We start from the raw sequence: 21,964 nt of genomic DNA, 5'->3' as shown, positions 1-21,964 counted from the left end.
CTTGTCTCTGTTTGGTGATGTTTCGTCGCCATGGTCTTGTGATCATCATTTGGCCGATATTTTCACCAGAGACCACCATCAGGACTAGCATTTACTGGGTTTAAGGTATCAGAGGTTGGGTGAGCAGGTGCCATTGATGTTGAGACTCCCTCAACACTATCAGTGAGCAATGTAATTATATATATATATATATATATATATGTAAGCTCTCTCGTTGCCAGACAAGGATTATTGATCTAGAGTGTCCGAGCAAGGGGTCTCGATTCCGTTTCCCAAGTGTCAAGGTATCATCAATTTCATATTGCCTCCACCAATTTAACCAACAGTAGTTGGAAATAACACGCCAAACGAAGTTCTCATAAGACACGAACAAGGTAGTTGGAACACAATAGAATATGCGTCAATTTCTGATGGATCCGCATCTTCGTTGAAAACAGCAACTCATGATGCTGTAGCAGAGGTGTTGAAGAAAGTAATGCAGGTAGCAACAATCCTTTGTCCTCCATGCCCATATCTCACTGCATGATAGCCTATGAGTGAGGTCAACCCCGGCAACGGGGTAGGTGACCACCATACTTAACTCACTGGTACATTCTCCCCACCTGAGGACCCATGACTTGTTGGATCAAAGTCAATGCCTTCCCATCCACGCTCCATGGTTGGACTCGGCAAAGAGTATATAGTTGTGCCGACCGACGGTGGCATTATGAGGGAAGTGACAGGCTTTCTATTGGGACGTTGGCGTAAGTTATGGGGTGCCGGAGGCACGGGGGAGCGGAAGAGGGTGGTGACTTGGTCCATTGGTAAGGATGATGCGTAGACATGACGTTGGATGCTGAGAGTTTCCACTCGCATCGCTATTTCAGGACACTTCATTGCACGATGAAGATGAGGTCGATTGGATCGAGCGAATATGAAAGATCATAATCTAAGAGAATACTATACTGTGTAAAGTCAGCAACTGAATCAACAATATTGCCTAGACTACGGTACCTGACCGCGCCCTCAAGCGGCAACGGAATGGTGAGATCTACCTCCTCATCCTAGGCAGGAGGATTGGGATCCCAGTATAGAAACACTTCTGAACTATTCTTGGTTATGTGAATGTGGTTAGTCGCAACCTAGGACTACATCAGCCCAATCGTAACGATTGAGTCTCAGCAAATGATATGCGACGACGCAGCATTGCATCACTTGTGACCCGGCAGAAGCATAAGGATATGGTTCATATGTCGACAGTTGAAGAGGTGACTATTGGCAATCATGTTGTATCAACTATCCCACGAATGTGATAGAAATATAATCATCAACACCTGTGGTCGTGATCCATCTATGAGATGAGACTTTTGTACCACATGGAGACATATACAAGTTTTTGTTATCCTAGGATTACCACTGACCAGCGTTGCACGATAACGTCCGCATGTAATAGCATGTGCGCACCCGTGCCAATGGGAGTTGCCTAAGTAGTTTGTTTGCTAGCTGAGTGCGAGCTTAATGACTTGTAGTTGGAGAAAGAGCTTAGTACGGTGTGGGAAAGCGTCGTTTGGAGGCCTGTAATAATTCCATGACGGTGTGTGGGACATCTTTCCCAAGTGCCCGAGAGTGACATCGTTACGCTGAGTAAGGTGAGAAGAGTCCACCTGCGTGTATACTTGCCTTGTACCGCTCTTGACCTGAGGCCATGCTTGCCCGTCCGTAGCAATCATTCCTCAAAACGTGTCTCTAGAGTCATATCCATGATATATGATCGAAATAATATCCTCAATGCTATGTTAAAGGCCTGGGAAATACCATTTTCAATATTGGGACTCACCGGACGTAAGCCCCCTTACTACAAGATCCTTCATCTGTGTCTCTCACTGATTGGGTGTTTTATCTTCACTAGAATGTATTGTCGCTGTAGTAATTTACCGTCTTTACCTTGATCCTCTAGCCAAGCACTCTGGCCAACTTCTCAGTCGCATCACAGGCTGGCCGGACTGTTACCATGCCACACGTGGTGACAGGGTTTTCTAGTTGTGTGAACTACATGAGCTTCATGATAAGAGAACCACCCGTCTCTCAACCAGGCTACATCCTGCTCGTTCATAGGCCCAGTAGTGAGCTGCACTCCTAAATTGATTTCGTACAACTCAGTAATAGCCAGCGAGTCCATCTACAAGTCGCACAAGACCAGCGTCGTCAAGCCGGATTGGTACCGCTGGGTCCCGACGTCGGCTGGAGGCTCAGAAAGCATCTTTACCGCTATTGATAAGGGCAGACATGCCGACAAGCGACGGATGCTTTCTCGCGCCTTTTCCGTTCAGGCGATGAAAACATGGAACTCAGGGTACCCTGAGTGTGGGTCTGGTGCCTTGAGAAGATGTAATTGGCAAGTCCCATGAACGAAGTCGCGATGAGCCACTGGTTTACACTTTTGACTTTTTACATGCTGGCAGACTTGTGTTTAAAAACGGCTTTGGGAGTGATGGATATGTCGGAGAGGCGCCACCTAACTGATATAGTCTCAGAAGCGACCGGAAGCTGGTACACGACAAGATGCTAATTCACCTTTGCCTCTCAAGCCAACACCTGCCTCTAAGACGAGAGTTCCTTCAACAGCTGGTGAATCACCCCCTAGTGTACCTCCTACATTATCTGCTGTATCGGACACCCTCCGAATACTACTAAAAGAGTGCAGCCATCGAGAACAAGGCAGTCCGTGACAGCCGCATCGAAGCATTCCATCAGGGTGCTAAGTACGAAACTTCCACTGATATGAAGAACAGTCTCTCAAAAAGCATCATGCCGGTCCGTGATATGTGCCACCATACATGGAACTCACTGTTTCTTTGCCTGCTGCAGCACCTCGAAATGCACAAGGTAGACGGTAATATGGAGACGCCAGAGAAGTAGTATCAAATAGAAGATGAACTTGGAGGCAAAGGAGCAAGTACATACGTGGGACCTAGACGTACGATGACGGCAACTACGCCTAAATAATGAAGGAGGCACGGGTCAAAAGTACGCACGTCGGGTGAGATATGGGCTCAATACCTTCTTCGGCCAACAACCTCCTCTCCAAAGATAACATAGGAAGATCCGTTGATTGTGGGGCATATTCGTATGATATGTGTACTAGTTGAACTTGCGTGCAATCGAGCCTTTACTTCGCCGGTGAATTGAGCGGATTCAAACGAGCCAGTAATACTAGTGCATCAGGACTTCAGGACTTTGCAGAGGCATGTACATGTAGGAGGAGCCTTTCACTTCGTACGATTGAAACAAGCGACATACGCGCAATGCCAAAACCCACTCAGCCACCAGTGACCGATGACCTCGGCACCGTTATTGTCGTCATCGCCACAGTTGGTATAGCCAGTGGCACAACCCAGGCCTAGCAATGATCCTCTGCGACTTCAAGCCACGCCCTCGGCATTTTCAAGGGAGGTATCGAAATTGGTCACAGGTGAACAATCGACTTTTGGGCCTAGCAAATCTTCTCTCCCAACTTCCCGGCACAGTTTGAGGCTGTGCTCCACAGGAGAAAATTTCGAATGCTGGTCCGCCGCAGTTGTTTCGCTCGCATGTGAAGGGGATACGCATTTTCGAGGTCAACCTCACCGCAACGCACCGCCTCATCGACAGAATGAAGCCTAGTATGGAGCATAGCGGTGTCGCCGTCCTAGTGGCTCCAATGGCAGGGCAGATGATAGTCAATCTGATGGTCGACAAGACAGGCCGGTGGTCAATGGCCATTGCGCTTATGCGTCGATGCCGGTACACTGCTTGTGCGACATCCATACGTCAACTCTATGCCTAAGCCATGGCGCCAACTTTTGGTGCGGCGGGTTTGCGGATGGCCAGTCTTTCGCCGGGAATCATGGACACCGATGAGGGTGGCATATTCGGGCCAGCCGGGATTGAACACGACAATTGAGGGGGCAACGCTGGGAAGAATGGGCACCGCAGATGAGTATAGCTGCAGCAGTTGTGTACCTCGCCTCGTCTAGCTTCGTCACTGGGATCGACCTACTTGATGAGAGCGGGAATGTTGCCTAGACATACAAGTTGCTCCAACGAACACTGGTGGATATGTTGGAGGGGAGACATGGAGGCAAGTCGTCATCCTGAATGTATTGAGCCACACCTTGGTTGTTTCTGTAAGGTTGCGCCTAACCAGTTGGCTATCGAGTTTGCTCCATCCGAACAGTTGATGACGATAAGTGTCCAAGACTCTCACGGAACCCGCCTCCGGTGCATCAGCAAATCTGACCGAACCCCACCGCGTCAGTGACCACATTATTTGATATCATTCAACGTATTTCCAGCATCGCCTCGTAGTCCTCGTATGAGCACTGCTCTTGGCAAAGTAGTAAAGAGTAAAACAGGCTCAGCGTAAAATAGTACAAACCTTGAACATGGGCCAAGAGACGGATGGAAGAATATCCAAGACGACCTCGACATACCGGATGATCCGAAGGGTAAAAGGAGTTGGAGGTTCGGTCTCTCATTCGGGAAGCTGTCTGACAGCCTTGAGGCTATGCGGTGGACTACCTGCCATAATATGGTTGCTTTCAGAAAAGGCTGCCCCCCGGTTCCCCCTAGCTGCGGCGTCGCTGCTTTTTAGGCTTCGTCATGAGCAAATTAATTGCACCACCTCGGCATCTACACATTGAGATCTACAAACCAAACCTGACAAAACAAGAGTTTGACATAGCCTAAACCCGACTAGGAAATCAAATGATATTGTTAGAAGAGTTGTCTTGGCTTGAAGCTTCTGTAGTCAGTGTAAACATCATGCTCTTTATGGAACAAGTACACCAGAAAAGCACTTTAGAGTTAGCCGATGTTTAACCTTCGTTACATGACCATCCTAGATTTGCTACAGGATAGCGCAGTTGGGGTTCGGGTTCGACGGACGACCTTGAGATGACCAGCATTCAGGTCCAGCATTTATCATTTTGGGAAAAGTCCAAGTCATCGACGTCTGGCAGCGACGTCCCGTGCCTCATGCCTAGATGCCCAACTTTCATCAATGTTCATTTCAAACCCAAGACGCAACTTAATCAACCCATAGCTTACTCGCGCAACCCCAGAATCACGTACGATGTGGCGGAGCGGCGCTTGGCAGAAATGCTTTATTTTGCCTGCGGTGTGGTGCAGTGCGACGTGGCGTGGCCGCCAAATCAGTCGATCAATGAATTCCTAACTCCTGATCGGAGTCCCCAAAGTCGGTCTAGTGCGCTTGGCTGTGTTCGTGCTGTCCGCAACCAATGCCAGCCATCGCCATCGCCGTCACATTGTTGGTCTCATCCCAAGTATCCCAACTAGGCCAACCAGTGCCATCGGCCCTTAAGGTAGCGCTTCACGATGGAGGTCTAAACACCGGCACTTACGACAGCTTCTCCGTTCCGAGTAGTTGATCAGACAACTTCACGTATGGAAAATCAACACAACCAAAACAGGTGCGTTTCATCAGCACCTCGATGTTGTTTCGCGCACGCCACCAAGAAAGGATTTCTGAATACTCTGAAGGATGTCGGCCCGCCAAAACAGGCCGCGCCCCCAGTAGTCAGCGTGTACGCATGTCAATTCTGCCATCTATATCCAGAAGCTCTACGTTCTACCGGACCAGCAAAGAATAAAATTATCCATTACAGGATGCGAAGGTGTCCGTCCGCCCACCTAAATTCGCGGATTTCGCATGCACCTCGAAACCGCCTCAACCACGGATGGATTGGATTAGTTGTCGGCCATGCGCATCTGGAAAATTTTGGGGCATATCTATATATATAACTAGAGATATTTGCTTACCTTACCTGGGTAACAAGAAACAGTAACAGCCTCGCGACTGACCCGACCCGACCCTAGATCACTATCAGGATTTGGTCCCTCAGTTGAACCCGCAGGATCCACGGATCATGGGACGTCGTATCGTACACATCGATCTATAATCGTCGTGACCAAATCGGGGACTCAACGCACCGCTTTGAATTAGGGATGCTGTGCCGTAGGGAAGAATGACTCGCCATCTCTAGGTTATCTGTGAGCAAGTAACAAATGAGCAAAAATTTTTGTCACAGTCCTCTTGGCTTCGGTCTTCGCAAGAACCCGTCTCCGAAAAGTATATTCTCGAAAAGCGGCCTGATAACCTTATATGCGACAGCGATCCCGTCCGCACAAGTACGTACTTAATGGGACTGGTCATGTCAGTCACTCGCAGCACAAGGAAGCGTTGCTTACTGGCCGTAACCCACTAAACTATATGGGGAAGAGCCGACCCCATGCCTAAGAGAAGGCACGTCTATTTCAATAGAGTTCATGCAAGTGCGACGGGAGCGATGCAATTGGGACTGTTTTTGGGAGTTATAGTGGGATCAACAAGTTGATGTTACTTGCCCATCTCGATTCAAGTTTTCGCATGGGTCTTATGTCCAATGCGATACTGCTCTTGGCTACCCTAATCATGCCGTTCCTCCGTTCGTAGTTCGTTTGAGTTCATTCTTCCCGATGCTCACCAACTCCGAAGCGAGTGCTTGCTAAATCCCATTGTACCTTTACCAGTACACCCTGATCCTATTCCATGTAGATGCAACCCAAAAGATAGTCCCCCAACACCATTGTACGCCCAAAGGTATCTAATGCCCTTCTATAAAAAAGAAGCGCTTTCTTTTTTAATAGGATACCACCGTAAACTCCGTGCTCCTGCTCGTGAAACAAAAAAAAATCATCGTACCGCAACACCACCTCCAAACATGCGTCCCCACATCCCCCTTCCTGTCCTGGGGCGCTTGGCTTTGCCACCGTCCTCGAGATCCCTCAGATCCTCCGCACTAATTTCGTAGGGTAGTAGTTGCTTGCCCTCTTTCACGTAACTCCTGCTCGCAGCCGGCTGCGGCATCTCCATGACAATTTCCACCGGTGATTCGTAAAGGTCGTTGGTGTAGACATATGGCTCCTCAGGATCTGAAACTGGTGTTGAAGACCGCGAGTGCTGTCTTGACGACAAGGAAGAGGCGTATGAGCTGCTCGAGCTTGCTGACGAGCTGTACGCGAGACCAGGAGGGGTGGATGCGTCGTGCACCAGACGGATAGTCTCGTTTGGCGGAATGGCCCGTCGAGACCTTGAGCTGCCCCTTGAGGATGGGGGGGATGGTAGCTGGCTTGCGGTTGCCCATGCTTGGGCTTCCTCTTGCTTCCGCAACGCCTCTTGCCTCTTGCGTTGCATGCGGCGAGCCTGCTGGGCATCAATATCTGCCCGGATGGGAGCCAAGAACACATCCAACTCGCGGTACAGGTCCTCTTCCGTGATCCTGAGTTCCCACTCCAACAAGAAGAGGAGTTGCTTCTCCATCAAGTTAACTTCAGTGCGGCTGAAGCCAAAGCTGTAAGACTCGGTGGTTACGTTGCTGTAAGTGGCCCAGTGCTTGTTCTTTGGTGAGCTGTCATTGAGATACTTGGCGGCGAGGATGAGTGCAGCCAGGAAGATGCGGTGAGTGGTGCAGCGCAGGCCCTTGGCCATGGGCTGGAGATGCGACTTTAATCGGTTGAGGTAGACCAAAGTGGACATCAGAGTAGGAACCTGGACATTGGATGAGACGACGAGCTGTGTGATGAACTCCTCAAGCGTAGGCAGCACAGCAGTGTCATCACATCTAACAGCCTTGGGTGCAGGTGTCCGTGGTCGTGAAGGAAGATGTGGCCGGCTTTGTGCGGGCGGAGGCATCATGGCGGGATCGCACTGGATGACATTGGAGGCAGCTTGAGCCAAGTATGCGATCATCGTCTTGCTGACTGGCTGATAGACAAACTGGTCGAGAGCGGCGGCGTTGAGCTCAGCCATGGATAACCCCGATATCGACGGCATGATGAATGCGAGTGTGTGTGAGAGAGAGAGAATGGTAAGGGGAGGGTGGTGAAGTCGGGCTGTAACAAACTTGAGTGATGTGGTGTTGTCGGTATCCAAGACGATGGACACGACAAGCTAAACAAGTGACGGAGACCAAAAGGAAGATCCGGGGAAGAAAGGTGTGGAAGGGCAGTTGATAATATAAGAGTCCAACTGACTAGTGCGGTGAGATTGATGAGACGGATTTGCTGATTTGTGTAAAAGAATCACGCGGGGATGTCAGTCCAAATAGGTGTGAGACTAATGGAGCAGGGGCAATAGCATGAGAGTTATGGGAATTATGCCAGATGGCTAGTCCCGCTGGACCACAGATGTTGCGTTGAGCGTACGTGTGTGACGTGAGTCTGGGCGAGGCTGAGCCGGACTGCTGGGCTGGTCGCTTGGACTGGGCTGGGCTGGGATGGATCCGATGTGGTGGCAGGCGCAGGGGGGGTTCGAGTGGGTCCAGGCCGACAGGGTGTAGTCTGCAGGTGGAGTCTTGGTACGCAGGGGGTCCCTGGGCGACGAGATGTGCGTCAGTCGGATTTGACCGACAGGGGGGTCTCAGTTGTTCGGGGGAGGTCGGTGCGTGACAGCGACGACTGATTGATTGATTGATTGATTGATTAATTGACACAAAACCCGCCCGTGCCGTGAGGTCGTGCTGATCGAAGCTCGTGTAATTTGGGCAAGTGGGCGTCGAGATTGGACCTCTACTAGCAGTTGTGATTGTGGCAGAGGCCGGGTGAGTGCGTAGGGAGATGCCGAGAAATACTGTGGCTAGTTTTGGTGTTCGTCGGCTTGCCGCGGTAGTCGTTGCAAAAGTTTGCAGGTCAGGCAGGTATTAGAGAATGACGTGGTCCTGAGAATATGCACTGGTCGCAAATAGAACAAACCAGCGATTGGCCGTGGAAAGGGAGCGAAGATGCGCAAAGGGCGTTGTTGTTCGAATTCTCGTCGAGAAATGAAGGTGGCTGGTTACGAAGATTCCGGAGCCTGCGGAATTCTTCTTGTTGCTAGTCGGTTGTGGGCCAAGCTTCTTGACCGATAATTGAGGCCTGAGCAGAAAGAAGGTGAAGATTATTCAATACGGGGCGTTGCGGGCCTTGCAAAGATGTCTTCGGGGTCGGCGACTCGGCGATTAGGCTGAGCGATGAATAATTATCGCCGTGAAAAGCTTGCCAATACGGGTCAAGACCGAGAAAATCGTGAGGCGAAGTTGCGGTCGGCCGGGGTGATGACTCTTTTCCTTCAAAGTTGAGGATGGGACAATGGAAGGCGGGACTACCCTGGGTAAAAAAAAGCCACGGCAGTTTTTCTTTCGCAACACCGCCGAATTGAACGGGTAATAATGAAAGCTCAAACAATATGCCACGATGCAGTCGTTGGTGTGAGGGCTGACTTGGGTTTCGCCTAGAGACCTGAACGGATAGCACAGCCTGATATATATCTGCCTTGGTTGGTGATGGTCATGCGTCTTGCGGGGCTGCAAATGGTGGAGTCTTCCTCAAGAAGAGATGGAGTATAAAGGGCGAAAAGTCGTAAGGTATGTGCAGAATTAATTGCTGAATAGTGGAAGTAATAAAACAAATTAGTGCTGAGACTGGCCAGAGTCTGGGGTAGTGGATTCAATATTGTCGTAATTTCGCGAGATTCGTTTGTGTCGTTTGTGTCACGTATCAAGTAAGAGAGGGATACTCGACGCTCCTTCTAAGATCCCTTCAGTGTCGTTTCCAGGCCGTTGGTAGAATGAATAGTCGTGTCTTGTTGTAGAGCAGGAGGGAAGGGGGAAGATCGTGGAAGGGAGTAATATATCTATCTATCTATCTATCTATCGACCTGAACAAGCTTGTTTCGATGGAGCGCCCATCTATCTGCGTATGTAATCTGTTGTCTCTTGGAGCGTCGCTGGCCCTCAGGCAATTGGGCATAGGATGCCAAATTCGTTCTGAGCGGTTGGGGCCGAATCATCCTCTTCCTGACGTACACCCACTACAGGCGCCATACGCCCCCTTCCCCCAAAAGCTCTTGTCGCCATCATCTGAATGGCTGCCGATGTGCATTCTGCCCATGCCATTCGCTATGCGCCGCATGATCCCCTTGATGAATGGCCGGCGGCGATAGTTGAGCTTGATGATTTGCACAGATCCATTGGTGGGAATGGCCTAGAAGGTGAAACAAGCGAGAAGGCCGAGCAGGGTACGTCGCCTCGCCAAGACTGCCGCCGAGCTGCAGGTTGAGTAGCGACTTGGAGCATTGGCCAGCAGGAGAATTTAGAAGCGACAGGGAGGCCCAGCGCATTCCAATTGTAGGGGCTAGTTAAGGATAATCAGCCTACGTACTGCCAATCAATTACCGACACCATCGATCTCAAGCGAGAATCAAAACAGCAACACTGAAAATCATATGGTCGACCATCCTTCCCGGCCTGCTCCCTTGTAGGGCTGTGTGCAGTCCACAAAACAAGAGGGCAAGACTCTCGCTAGATGACATTTGTAAGACGGGCTGGCGACCAAGGAAAATCTAGTTAGCAAAGTACCTCAGCAAGTAACTACCAACTCGCCGCCCCCGGATCTGCATCAAGCCGTGTATGGACAACGCAGGTCGATGCGCCGTTGAATGGTCGTATAATACAGGATTCGCGATCCAACCATACTGCCTTTTCCCTCGAGGCCAATCATCACTTTTGCATACTATGTACGGCAAAACCAGAGCATGGAATTCAAGGCCCAAGGCACCGCCGCACTATCCACACACAACGTACGTGTTCCATCGAGGCGCCCACTTGTCCACCACGGCCATGCGGTCGTGAAACGAAACGTCACTCCAGTTTTCCATTTTTCCATAGATAGAAGTCTCCATTGGCACTGGAGTCGTACTTTATTTATGCGTGTCACGCCTCGGCCGAAGCTGCTGACAACTTTCACCGGGGGCCCCACATTGCATCTGGAAGCACCATCACAATTGCTCCTGGTTCATCACCAAGAGCTCAATCTATCTGCTTCTCACGAACTGGTGGTCTCGGGACGCCATCAGTGCACAAACTTGAGAGCTTCCCCCCGCCACCCCACGCTGGCCAGCCCCTGGCACTTTCTCTCTCTTGATGGGACAATGGCCATTCCTGGAGTTTCCTGATGTTGTTGACCGATCTGGACTTTGGCGTGGACGATGGCGTGTGTCTGTTCACCGCCGTGGCTGCATGGTTGTTAGCCACTGACGGCCAGCCCCCTCATCCCTTTCCGGCTTTGAGCACTCACCCCTTAGACACGTCAATGCCTCCATGCGATTCGTCATCTGTCAGGTGATGGAGTTTTCAATGTGCTGCAATTCCTCAGCGCACCACTCTACGGATTAACGTCGTCTCAAGTTCTGCGCGTCGAGATTTCGGGAATTGTCAGTCGTCGCACAACCGACACCGTCGAATTGGCTCCTGATCTTTCAGATTTGGAGGACGATTTACCATGCATCGTTTCATCTTACAAGAAGCCTAAAAGGGGCAGCCAAGCTCCAGAGAATCTCATTGCCGCACTCCGCACGAGCATCTATCAGTCAATACCGCCTGCTCAACTCGGCAATGGGCGATCGCATTTGTTCATCCGACCATGCACTGGCATCTTCTGACAGCTCTACAATGTGCCTTCCGGTGACTTGGCCTTCGCTTTGATGGCGCTGTGTCCGCTTGTCTCCTAAATGCTACTTGCCTTTTTGGTCTGAACGCTTCTTACCGCCCCCATTCCAAGCTCCCTAGCGGTCTGCCGGGCCAAGTACTATAGTAGTTTGATGGGTCGATGCGATGTCTTACCCTGCCCTAGCAGACGATCTATCTGGTGGTATGAGTGCGGGCCGCCATGATCCCTAATCCCCTGGACCCCAACCAAGCTTTAATCATCAACGTTGCTCGAGATATTTAGTTCGAGATAGTCTTCAGGGGTCACCGGACGTGCGTCTCCACCCGGGAGCCATCATCAGGTGGTAAAATATGTTGTCAAAACACCCAACCTCTTCAGTGTGGCAAGCACTGCGCGTTGTCAACTTCTCAGCCATACATTGTCTGCCGGCTCGTGCAAAAGCATCTCTCCGGGTCTCACCGCCGGTTACTGCCCCACGATTTCACGATTTTTAGTCGGCGCACTTGCCACTTGGCCCGCTAATATCGCGATGGTTCCGCTCGACACCCGTGATCTGCCCTAATCCCGATGCGGAGTTTGCCCTGGTGTCGGAGAATCCGCCGGTCTCCCTAAAGCGAGCGCCACCATTGGTCGCATCATGTCCCCGAGACCAATTAATGCGCTCGGTAACGGGCTCTTTGTGCTCTCCCCCGCGTGGCTGTGGCCCTCTTTTCGCCACTGATACGTGTAAAGGATAGTAGGGGCATTTGCAACTGGTCACAGAGAGGCCTCGCGCAATACAACCACAAATACGCCAGCAAGCTTTGTTTACGGCGTACGGGACGCGTCGCGTGGCACGCTCAAGTAATATGATGTCTCAGGTGGCCTCCATCGACAAAACATCACAAGCCCAAGTCGGGTTGCAACTTGGTTCCTCCTGCGCTGTCAACAGGGAGTAAAGTGTCATGGAGTCGAGTCGAGGCCCCAGTGCTACGCAGCCACATACCCTCCGCATCTGACAGATCGTCTAGTCCCCTTCCGAAAAGGGGTGATGATGCAAGCTTAGTGCGGCTTGACCAGCTGTCATTCAACTCATGATCTGCGCCATATCCAGGAACACGAGCAAGGCAGCGTTCGCATAGATTGCGGGGTGGGTTAGTTCCTCCGCTGACACGAATGAGTCCTTAACATGCCTAAGCACCAAGAACGGTGTGGCCACCAAAGAAACGTTGCTGCAGTCATGAAGCGGATGCTGCTTTCGTGTCTTAGGGAAATACGACCAATGCGAAGTCGACTGGGCTTCCTCTGTCAGCTTGAAGATTCCAATATTGTGAGCGTACGTAGCTCGAACAGAGCTTCTGCCCAGCTCCAACTCCTGCGCAATGCTTTAGCATCAGCAAACTAAGCCATATCTGGATGGGCCTCACTGTGTCTTGGAATTACGATGGATAGAAGCCGCATCGAGAAATGAGCTACGGCTCATTGTCTCGAAGCCCCCGTCACCAAGGAAGCTCCAAAACACACCCTCATAGAGCCACTCCTCTCCTCGCAAGGTTCTTTGTCATTGCACAGCTCCCGACGGCAGTGGGAGGCTGGGGCGGCTACGTCAAACATCGTCAGGCGGCCTTTGGACGGCCACATCGCGACATGCTTCTGTCGGCTATTGGCAGTCCCTTGTTTTAACACGCGCAGTCATATGCTGCTTGGACTGCAAGGACGCTGACAGGCCGGGGGCCAGCACAGCACGGGCCAGGGGGTCCCGCAATCTTAACCCGACGATCTGATTTGGGAAGCGACACGCGAAGAAAGGCGGCATCTCGTCCAATCATGTTGCCATCTTCACCTGCCGTCCTCCGCGGCTATTATTTAGCCGTTCTAAAGTTAACTTGACCCTGATCTTGGCCGCACTCGGCCAGGGCTAAGACACCAAGATTGCTTGTGGGGATAAATGTATGTAGCGCCCGTGGCAGCGGCTGACAATGTTGTCAACCGCGGCATGATGCGGAGAGCCGAGATCTTGGAGAGTAATAAAATGCGGGTGGGGCTGCTTACTTGCTGTCTGAGTGACGATGGGAATACCAGCGGGACAGAACGGGAGCGCGCGGGATGTATCTCGTGTTGGCAAAGAATATAAGTGGAGGCCACTTGCATAACCTCAGCTTATGATGGTGTTGGGTCGTTGTTGACATATCGATGCCGGTTTGCTAGAAATATTCATAATCCAAGAAACCCCTGAGGAATGCTAACCTAGAGCTCAGTTAGGCTTGGAAAGCCTCAAGCAACCAAATCAGCAAGTGCCTCAGCAGTTGGTATTACTGATGGTAGCAGACGAAACCAACTGTGTGAGGCCTCCATGTACTACCGATTCAGCTCATACACTCAGCTATTGCAGCATGGGCTGCAGCCAAGCCAACTCAGTACCTAGGACATAGTGCTCTAAAGTTCATACTGTAAGTATGGTCTATTTCAATGCTCTGAAGTTTGATATAGTGCAACACTAATCAAATATTTCAAGTCTTGTCCCACATTTTACACGCGCTCTCCTTGTTCAACCTAGTTAATACTCGCTAAACTACTACCTGGGAATATCCCCACGCAGTGCAGCTGTTTCCATCTCTGTCTCCAACCATTTTAAGCAATATATGTTGATGGACGCCTCGTGTAGTGGTTGCAGCTGTCTGGTAGGCGATTAGCAATAGGCGTTGCGTAAGGGTGTTGGAGAGGACCAGAGTTGCGCATGTCATGGTGGATGTAATGTCCTATGTTTATTTAGGAGCCTGTCACACATAAAACGAACAGTGTTATTGTTGTTGTTGTCGTTAGCGTTGTCAAACAACAAATTGTACCGCAGGTTTCCTCACTAACATGACGTTGTGCGAGTCCATCGTTCAGAGCTAATACTTCTTGCCCTATTGACGGGCATGTGTTGCTTAATGGTCTTGAAATTTAATGTCGAAGAAACACTTGATGTACTTGGTAATATCACTAAAGCCATGTTTCTCTAGTGGTGATCATCAAACATTCAGGGCAATCATTCCACATTCAGTCGTACTAGAATCAAAGTTTACCCCTGACTGTATATATGCACTGGAAACAGGCCAATTTCTAATGGTTCAAGTTTGATAGGTAGTGATAACTAGTCGACGTTTGCTTTGTAGTATTACTAATTGGATCTGCCTACATGTCTGTCGCCCAACATCGCTCCTCAAATACTGTTTTAACCATCCGTTCTGAAGCCGATACGCACCGAAGTTGGAGGCATTTTTCCGCACGTATCCTCTGATTGCGCAATTCTCGGAGTCTACCCTGGGCACTGTATGCTGTAGGTATAAAGAGGATTCCGCCGCTTTCTAGATTGCCCAATCCGGACGAAATGTTTCCGGAAGGGGCCTTCTCAAACCCTCATCATTCATTCAGTGTGAAAAAGCTGATGGTGGCCGCGGTCTATATGGTGACTTGCTCTCGCCACCTTGCTGGCAGGCATCACAATATTGAAGCTTCTCAAATGGTAATGTGTAAAATAGACCAGCCAAGTGGATGACAGATACCAACGGCGCACCGAGAGAGTGCACAAGCAGAATAATGCATATGTGGGACAACCTTATAGTTCACTGTAGCACGGATGATACGGCACGTAATCCAATTATTCCACCTGCGTGCACCAATTACTACGTCCTATGCTTGCTGCCTCCGCTACGGATAAATAACGATGATGACCGGCTGTGTATATCCCTTGTTCCCTTGTACTGCTCTCTAAGGCTTGCGCAGGCCTTTGACTTCCCCCCAAGTCGACACAATTCCTGTATGTCGGCTGCCTTGCAATAGGTACTCGGCCATTCATCCTCATGGGGTGCTGTGAAGCAATCGAAACTTGAGAAGATGACTGAGTGACGGGCCAACCTTGTCGGATGGCATGGGATGTATAACACTCGTCTTCTTCAGTGCGGTCTCATGAGCAACCGCCCCTTTGGGCAATACCTCAGCTCGGTGGTGCACACAGCATGATTTAACGTTCTAGCGTAAGGCGCAATGGAGAGCGCCCGGACGCTGGTACAAGTTATTCAATCTGCCTGACGTTTAGGTTTATGCGCTTGTTCGACATCCAACCCTTCCACTCTGCATACTTGCCGTCCTCGGCCGGCCAGTCAGCTAAGAAGCCGGGGCAAGTGTTCTTGAGCACTTTCGGCACCCCATGCCATGCGTAGCGGCTCTCCTTGGTCATGTATATGGCATCGCCAGATCGGAGGCGAAGCAAAAGGTAAGGCTTTCTGGACGCTTTCTCATCCTCAACCGAGCATTCGATATGGTTGTTAGGCGCAATCATAAACAAGGCATCACAGCCAATGCTCAGACTGACTAAACCTTTGTCTGTCTTCTCGCTGACGTCTCGATGCATCATCATAGTGTCCCCCGGACTGTAGAAATTGACAATGGCTGCCTGTGCTTGCGTTTCAGGAAACAAGGTATGGAGAAAGTTGGCAATGTCAGTTGGGAAGTTGGGGGGTCGTTGCCCTGGATACTCTCGATTCGTCCAGTCGTACTGGCCCCCTAGGGTGACCCAACTCAACTTGCGTTCCATGACCTGTTTTAATGAGAACGGCTTGTGCACTGAAGGGTCCTTTGGTGTGAACCTTGCGGGTGAGTCTGGAGGCAAAGAGAAGAAAGACCGAGAAGCAATATCTTCCCCTTCCAAGTATGGCAGATTGTGATGGAGATGCAGGTTTGTCTGATGAACAGGGTTGCTCAGATCTCTGTGGATCATACGAGATAAGAGCGCCTTCTGCGTGCTGGGCGGTATCAAAGACGGCACAACGAGTAACCCTTGAAAGGCATCAGCACATGATGGCATAATTCAAAACACCTCAAATGACAGACCTGGTAGCAACGAATGGAAATATACAGGAACATCTTCGACCACTCGGTCCTCATCCCAAGCATCGCCTTCAATATGCTTGAAAGCGCTTGTCAATTTCTCTGAAGGAATGAACCCAGCTGAAGAGAATTCGCGAGCTTTTTCAGGCACAGATAAGTCGTCGATATCTGGGTGATTCAAGAACTCGGCATACTCTGTTTTGGAGTAAGCCTTCCAAGTACCCTTCAGCTCGGCCGATGGTTGCTCATGGGCATCCAAAGTGGTGAGATCAATGGTCATTTTGCCGGCTGGGAATTTATTTCCCGTCAATGGGTAGCAATTGAAGCGCGCTGTTAACCCTCACACTCGCTGTTGTCATGGGGATTTTGCCGGGGTCCACAAGTAGTCCAGGACAGAGGTTGCCCAGCTCAAAGCGAAGGCAAACTTGCTTTTACAGTCTGGTGAATGCAGGTGCAGGTTTAAGGGCACCATTACGAACCACCTTGATCGGTGATAAGATAAGTGCAGCCTTGCTAAAAACGCGCCACTACGCGCCTCAGCCACAAGTATCGCGTCGTGTTTATTATTGACATCGCATTTCATTAGAGACAAGCAGCAACCCGAGGGAATAGGGCAGTGACCACTTGGACCAAATCACCTGTCACAACAACACAATTGACACAATAATTCCTGCAGGCCAGCGACTCCAATCAGCAAACTCCAAGTCGAGACCAGCACCTCAACGATCGATGGAGTCGGACTTGTAGGCCCCTTCGCCCTTTCTATCGGTTGCCTTTTTTCGTCAAGTCCTGAATCGCTGCTTCCATCTGCATCGTCTCTTAGTGCCCCTCGTTTTTTCCCTACCAAATCACCGTCGCCCCACCATCCCATTCCGTCCGTCCACGGGTACGGTACCAACCGAGAAACCTCCACGACCTCGAGCGCCTACCTGACTTCATCTTCCTCTACACTCGTTTCACTTTTGTTCTTGACTCCAAATTCTGCAATCATGAACAACTACCAGAAGCTCGACAAGATCGGTGAAGGTAAGGTACATTTCGTGTCAGCCCCATCGCGACGCACCCTATCCCTACCGCTTTTGATGTTTTCCCACCCCGTGGCTGACCAATTGATCTTCTATAGGCACGTACGGTGTCGTGTACAAAGCGCGAGACTTGGCCAACGGGGGCCGCATAGTGGCGCTGAAGAAGATTCGCCTCGAGGTCGAGGATGAGGGCGTCCCGAGTACCGCCATTCGCGAGATCTCTCTGCTGAAGGAGATGAACGATCCCAATATCGTCCGCTTGCTCAACATTGTCCACGCCGACGGCCACAATCTCTACCTGGTCTTCGAGTTCCTCGACCTTGATCTCAAGAAGTACATGGAAGCACTCCCGGTCAGCGACGGCGGACGAGGCAAGGCACTGCCGGAAGGATCAAGCGTTCAATTGGGTCGCTTGGGTCTCGGAGACGCAATGGTCAAGAAGTTCATGAGCCAGCTCTGCGACGGAGTCCGATTCTGCCACAGTCACCGCGTTTTGCACCGCGATTTGAAGCCCCAGAACTTGCTGATTGACCGCGAGGGAAACCTCAAGCTGGCCGATTTCGGTCTTGCTCGCGCCTTTGGCGTACCTCTCCGAACCTACACTCACGAGGTTGTCACCTTGTGGTACCGTGCACCTGAGATTTTGTTGGGTGGCCGCCAATACTCGACTGGTGTGGACATGTGGTCTGTAGGATGCATCTTCGCTGAGATGTGCACACGGAAGCCGCTATTCCCCGGAGACTCGGAAATCGACCAGATCTTCAAGACTTTCCGTCTCCTCGGAACACCCACGGAGGAAGTCTGGCCCGGCGTCACCTCATATCCAGACTTCAAATCGTCGTTCCCGAAGTGGCAGCGCGACTACAGCAACGTTCTCTGCACCAACCTCGACGAGCATGGCCTTGACCTTTTGGAGATGATGCTGGTTTATGACCCTGCAGGACGCATCTCGGCCAAGCAAGCGTGCAACCACCCTTACTTTGAGGACTTCACGCGGCAGCCGTACGACTCGAACGGCTACCACTGAACACGAGTCGCAACCACCCCATCCGAAAAGGCGAAACATGCTTATACTTGCATTGAGCATTCTTCTGGCTTTCAGGATACAATAGGAGCATTGAGCTTTGGCCACTGAACGGAAATATTATGCATCGCTATCATATACGCTTTGCGCGCCGCTCAATCCCCAAAATCTTTAGGCCCCCGTGCCGAACTACAACGAAGCCCCCACGTACTATTTGTGTAATGTCTCTGGTTTTAGAAGGCGTTGGAAGGGGATCATGGCATATTGAGAGGCATCAACCAGGAGGCTTACCGGACCCAATTGCATGGAGATCGGAGGAGAAAAGAACCTGTCCATGCGGCTGAATGGTCGATAAGTAGCTCGCATCCTGGGCTGGCTGTAGCCTCATCACCTGACTTTGTCACTGTCACACCTGGCTGCTTATGGACAAGCTGGGCCTACATTTCCTTTGTTGTGCACAGATGCAGATGTAGAGACGCTGAGCTTTATGCAGATTTGTGATGACGAAGAGGTTAAGTAATGAAGCTCTGTGTTTTACTCCTGCAACTTTCGACATGCTGAAATTTTCTTCTTGACGTTACTGTAAGGATAACAATGAAGCTGGTCGCTAATATAGCACTGTAAGCAACGTGAGGACTCTTTCCCACCCAGATCCCGATCGTTTCAGCAATGTAAGACCACGCAAGCCTTCGTAGAAGAGTACCAAATACAATACGGCAAATCTATGGCGACTTTTTGGTAATACCTTGGCTGAGGTGCACTTCCATTTACAGCCAAAAGACAGCTTCGCTCCTGCCGTAATTCCGGTCAAGCTTAGGGAAATGGCATAAGGCTCCTAATTATCCCCAGTCCATGATGGAGCAATCGCAATGAGCCCTCAAAGCGCGTTGAAGACCAGCCGACGCAAATGTCTCGTAGCGTGTATTCGCGAGTTTTGATCTCCTTCTCATGGCAAGCTAGTCGTCGAGAGCGATCGGGCCCGGTACAGCAAACTTGATTGAACCAGAGACCCTGGCTACATGTGCCAAGCTAGGTGCGTATGCAACCAAAACTTGCCCCTTTGGCCAAAAGAGTTGTCGACAAGGTCTAACGCGGCACGTCTGAACCCATAGTTCTTTGGACGAGTTCACGATGACATGTAGCATGGCTTACTTGGATGGAGCACATCCGAAATCTGAAGGGGTTTGTTACGGGACTGAGCTAACCGGCAGGCATCCACAATGTGGTAGATTGCATCGTGATCGGTTGTCAAGTTTGTCGTCTGAAAGGGGGCTTGAATTGCTGTGGTGTTTTCATGGTCAACATATGATAAATAGACAGCCGGGATATTGGTAAGATTGCTCAGAATTGCCATCTTGATTATCTACCCCCTGGGACGGCACGCAACTCGAAATACCAGCCCTTCAATCCAGCAGACGAAGCAAATGGCCGTGTCCTATGAGATCTCGGGGTTGACAGCGACTTCTAGTTCTCGTCTCCGTGGTCTCACCAGCATGGCATACGTGAACGTTTCGTCGTCTTTGATTCCTCTAGTCTCCTCCCCCACTCACACATTAACCTATAGCATGATTGGTAAGACCCAGTAACCTCCTTATCGATTTAGCAGACTGCCCGTTCTCATAGATGCTTGTTTCCCAAACGCCAGCCAGATGTGACCAGATGTCCAAACCCGTCATGAGATTGTGCAGATTCAGGCCAATACCCCAGACACCAAATATGCGAGAAATGGGAGACGTATACAAAACATGAAAAGAGATCCGTCAGTCGTTAGAGCCACATTCGCGATCGCGATCCCGACCCTTGTCTGTGGTGCTTGCGGACGATAGACATGCGAATCCCTTGTAGAAGCAGATGCGCTGAGGGTATCTATGCTCGCTCGCTCGCTCGCTCGCTCCGAAATACCAAGTTTTCCAATCCATCCACCTCGAAGCCACCCGTCGTGATGAACCATCAGCCGAGATCACAACGAGCCAATATTTTGAGCCTGCGCATTCTGCGGGGCCTGCACTTCCGTCGCCGGCGCCACCTGTTCAGCCGGGTCCTTCTCCAACGGTACCTCAAACGTCTTCAGCGTCTCCAGCTCTGCATCACTCATTCTCATAATCTCATTCTTTCTCGCCACGGCCGGCCACTTCCTGTTATTGTTCTTGGCCGCCTTCTCCGCCTCGGCCAGCCAAGCCCTCCACTGGGGGCTCGACGGCGCGGCGCCGTTCTTTTCCACCCACGACGTACGCTGCGTCTCACGAATGGCGAACCACAAGGTGCGGGTGAAGCTCTTAATGTTCTCGAGCGGATCTTCGGCGGCATTGCTCTCTGTGTCCTTAGCATCATCTGGTGTGACCTCTTTCCACTCGTACCGGCTCAGGTCCCAAAACAAACGTTTGGGCAGTAGGCCCATGGCCCAATACAGGCCGTTGAGAACCACATATGACGCGCCGACAAAGAGCTGGCTATTCCAGGTGCAGTTGCCAAGTAGGATGACGCTGACCATGAGCAGGAACGTACCCAAGCCCATGAGAGCGCGGTACATGCGTGCGCCGATGCGGTACTCGCACTCCTCGGTACCGGCGTAGAGTTCGCGGGCAACCTCCTCTGTGCATATGACGAGGAGGAAGGCCCCCTCCCGGGTGCGAATGATCACATCGCCTTTAGGCACTTGGTTGGTGTTCCTCCGGTGCATGAGAATGGGGCACCACCATGAAGCGGCACCCACCACGGAACTCGCAAGGGCAACGAGTGACACGGCGAGAATAGCCGTTCCGTCCTGCCAGTAACCGGCGGCGCCAATGATGCCAAATGTCAGCAGAACAGAAAACACCGAGAGAATATGGACCGGTGACCACAAGTTGGCGGGAACGGCAGGCCGTTTCTGATCAGTTATGACGGTAGGGTTCGCAATGATGTTTGTCATGCGCTCTTTCATGGTGGCTCGTCTGTGAATTCCCGGCTGAGGCTCCGCAGCCTCGACATCGGAATGAAACCTGACGCTCGTGGTCCGTCCCTCGCCATCGTGAGGCGGCGGGGCAGGGATCTTGGACCCGTTACGCTCATAATTGGCCTTCGCCTTGCTGCCCTTGACCATGTTGCTTAATCTGGTGATCCAACCATCATCCGCGTCGTGGGCTCCATCCATCTCGATCTTGTGCTTGTGGGTTATATGCAGGACCTTGAACGCGAAGGGCGTGAACTCATCGAGGGGATGGATAATATTGGCGAAGAAGCCGACTGTGTCAAGGTGGACACCACTGTGCACGCCCGACATCTTGGCCGTGGTCTCGGGCATGCGAAGGGGACGGGTGCCCTTCAGAAGGGCTTGCGGCGCGGGAATAATACGCGGCAAGAGGCACATCATGCTCGCAGTGATGGCCTGCGAGTGTTCGGCAATCGACGACTCGCCGATGACGGCGAGCAGCGTAACGACATCGAGACGCCAGCCCGACGGGCCCTCCTTGCCTGGTCCATCGGACGAGAACCAAGCAAGGGGACCGGTTCTGGTCCCGTCGTCGGCCATTGAGGATCGGGGGGACCCAGCGTTCCGGTAAGTTGGACAAAGAGCGGAATA

At 51.2% G+C, this 21,964-nt stretch overlaps 5 protein-coding genes across 5 annotated transcripts; 2 read left to right on the top strand and 3 right to left on the bottom strand.

Moving 5' to 3' along the window:
* Positions 1-6,943: 6,943 nt before the first annotated feature.
* Positions 6,944-7,852, bottom strand: BCR38DRAFT_314723 (uncharacterized protein; the record flags this gene model as incomplete). Its single annotated transcript, XM_040854688.1, has 1 exon — positions 6,944-7,852. A coding segment is annotated over one exon (909 nt), but the record flags the coding sequence as incomplete, so codon positions are not given.
* Positions 7,853-9,689: 1,837 nt separating this feature from the next.
* Positions 9,690-10,233, top strand: BCR38DRAFT_440475 (uncharacterized protein). The gene has a single exon (XM_040860706.1). It carries the CDS (start codon positions 9,731-9,733, stop codon positions 9,995-9,997), a length of 267 nt encoding a protein of 88 aa, XP_040713598.1. The 5' UTR covers positions 9,690-9,730; the 3' UTR covers positions 9,998-10,233.
* Positions 10,234-15,074: 4,841 nt separating this feature from the next.
* On the bottom strand, positions 15,075-16,795 carry BCR38DRAFT_440469 (uncharacterized protein). Its single transcript, XM_040860705.1, has 2 exons — positions 16,357-16,795; positions 15,075-16,302 (listed from the first exon to the last, which is right to left on the bottom strand). Exons 1-2 carry the CDS (start codon positions 16,631-16,633, stop codon positions 15,539-15,541), a joined length of 1,041 nt encoding a protein of 346 aa, XP_040713597.1. The 5' UTR covers positions 16,634-16,795; the 3' UTR covers positions 15,075-15,538.
* A 547-nt stretch (positions 16,796-17,342) lies between these two features.
* BCR38DRAFT_487273 (kinase-like domain-containing protein) lies at positions 17,343-18,405 on the top strand (the record flags this gene model as incomplete). The annotated part of the gene is made up of 2 exons (XM_040864139.1): positions 17,343-17,379; positions 17,477-18,405. The coding sequence occupies 2 exons, from the start codon at positions 17,343-17,345 to the stop codon at positions 18,403-18,405; spliced, it is 966 nt and encodes a 321-aa protein (XP_040713596.1).
* Positions 18,406-20,404: 1,999 nt separating this feature from the next.
* Positions 20,405-21,841, bottom strand: BCR38DRAFT_315595 (uncharacterized protein; the record flags this gene model as incomplete). Its single annotated transcript, XM_040854697.1, has 1 exon — positions 20,405-21,841. A coding segment is annotated over one exon (1,437 nt), but the record flags the coding sequence as incomplete, so codon positions are not given.
* Between the last annotated feature and the right edge of the window lie 123 nt (positions 21,842-21,964).

This window comes from Pseudomassariella vexata, assembly GCF_002105095.1.
Source record: "Pseudomassariella vexata strain CBS 129021 chromosome Unknown BCR38scaffold_10, whole genome shotgun sequence".
Taxonomy (NCBI): Eukaryota; Fungi; Ascomycota; class Sordariomycetes; order Amphisphaeriales; family Pseudomassariaceae; genus Pseudomassariella; species Pseudomassariella vexata.
This window is presented reverse-complemented; position numbering and strand designations above follow the sequence as displayed.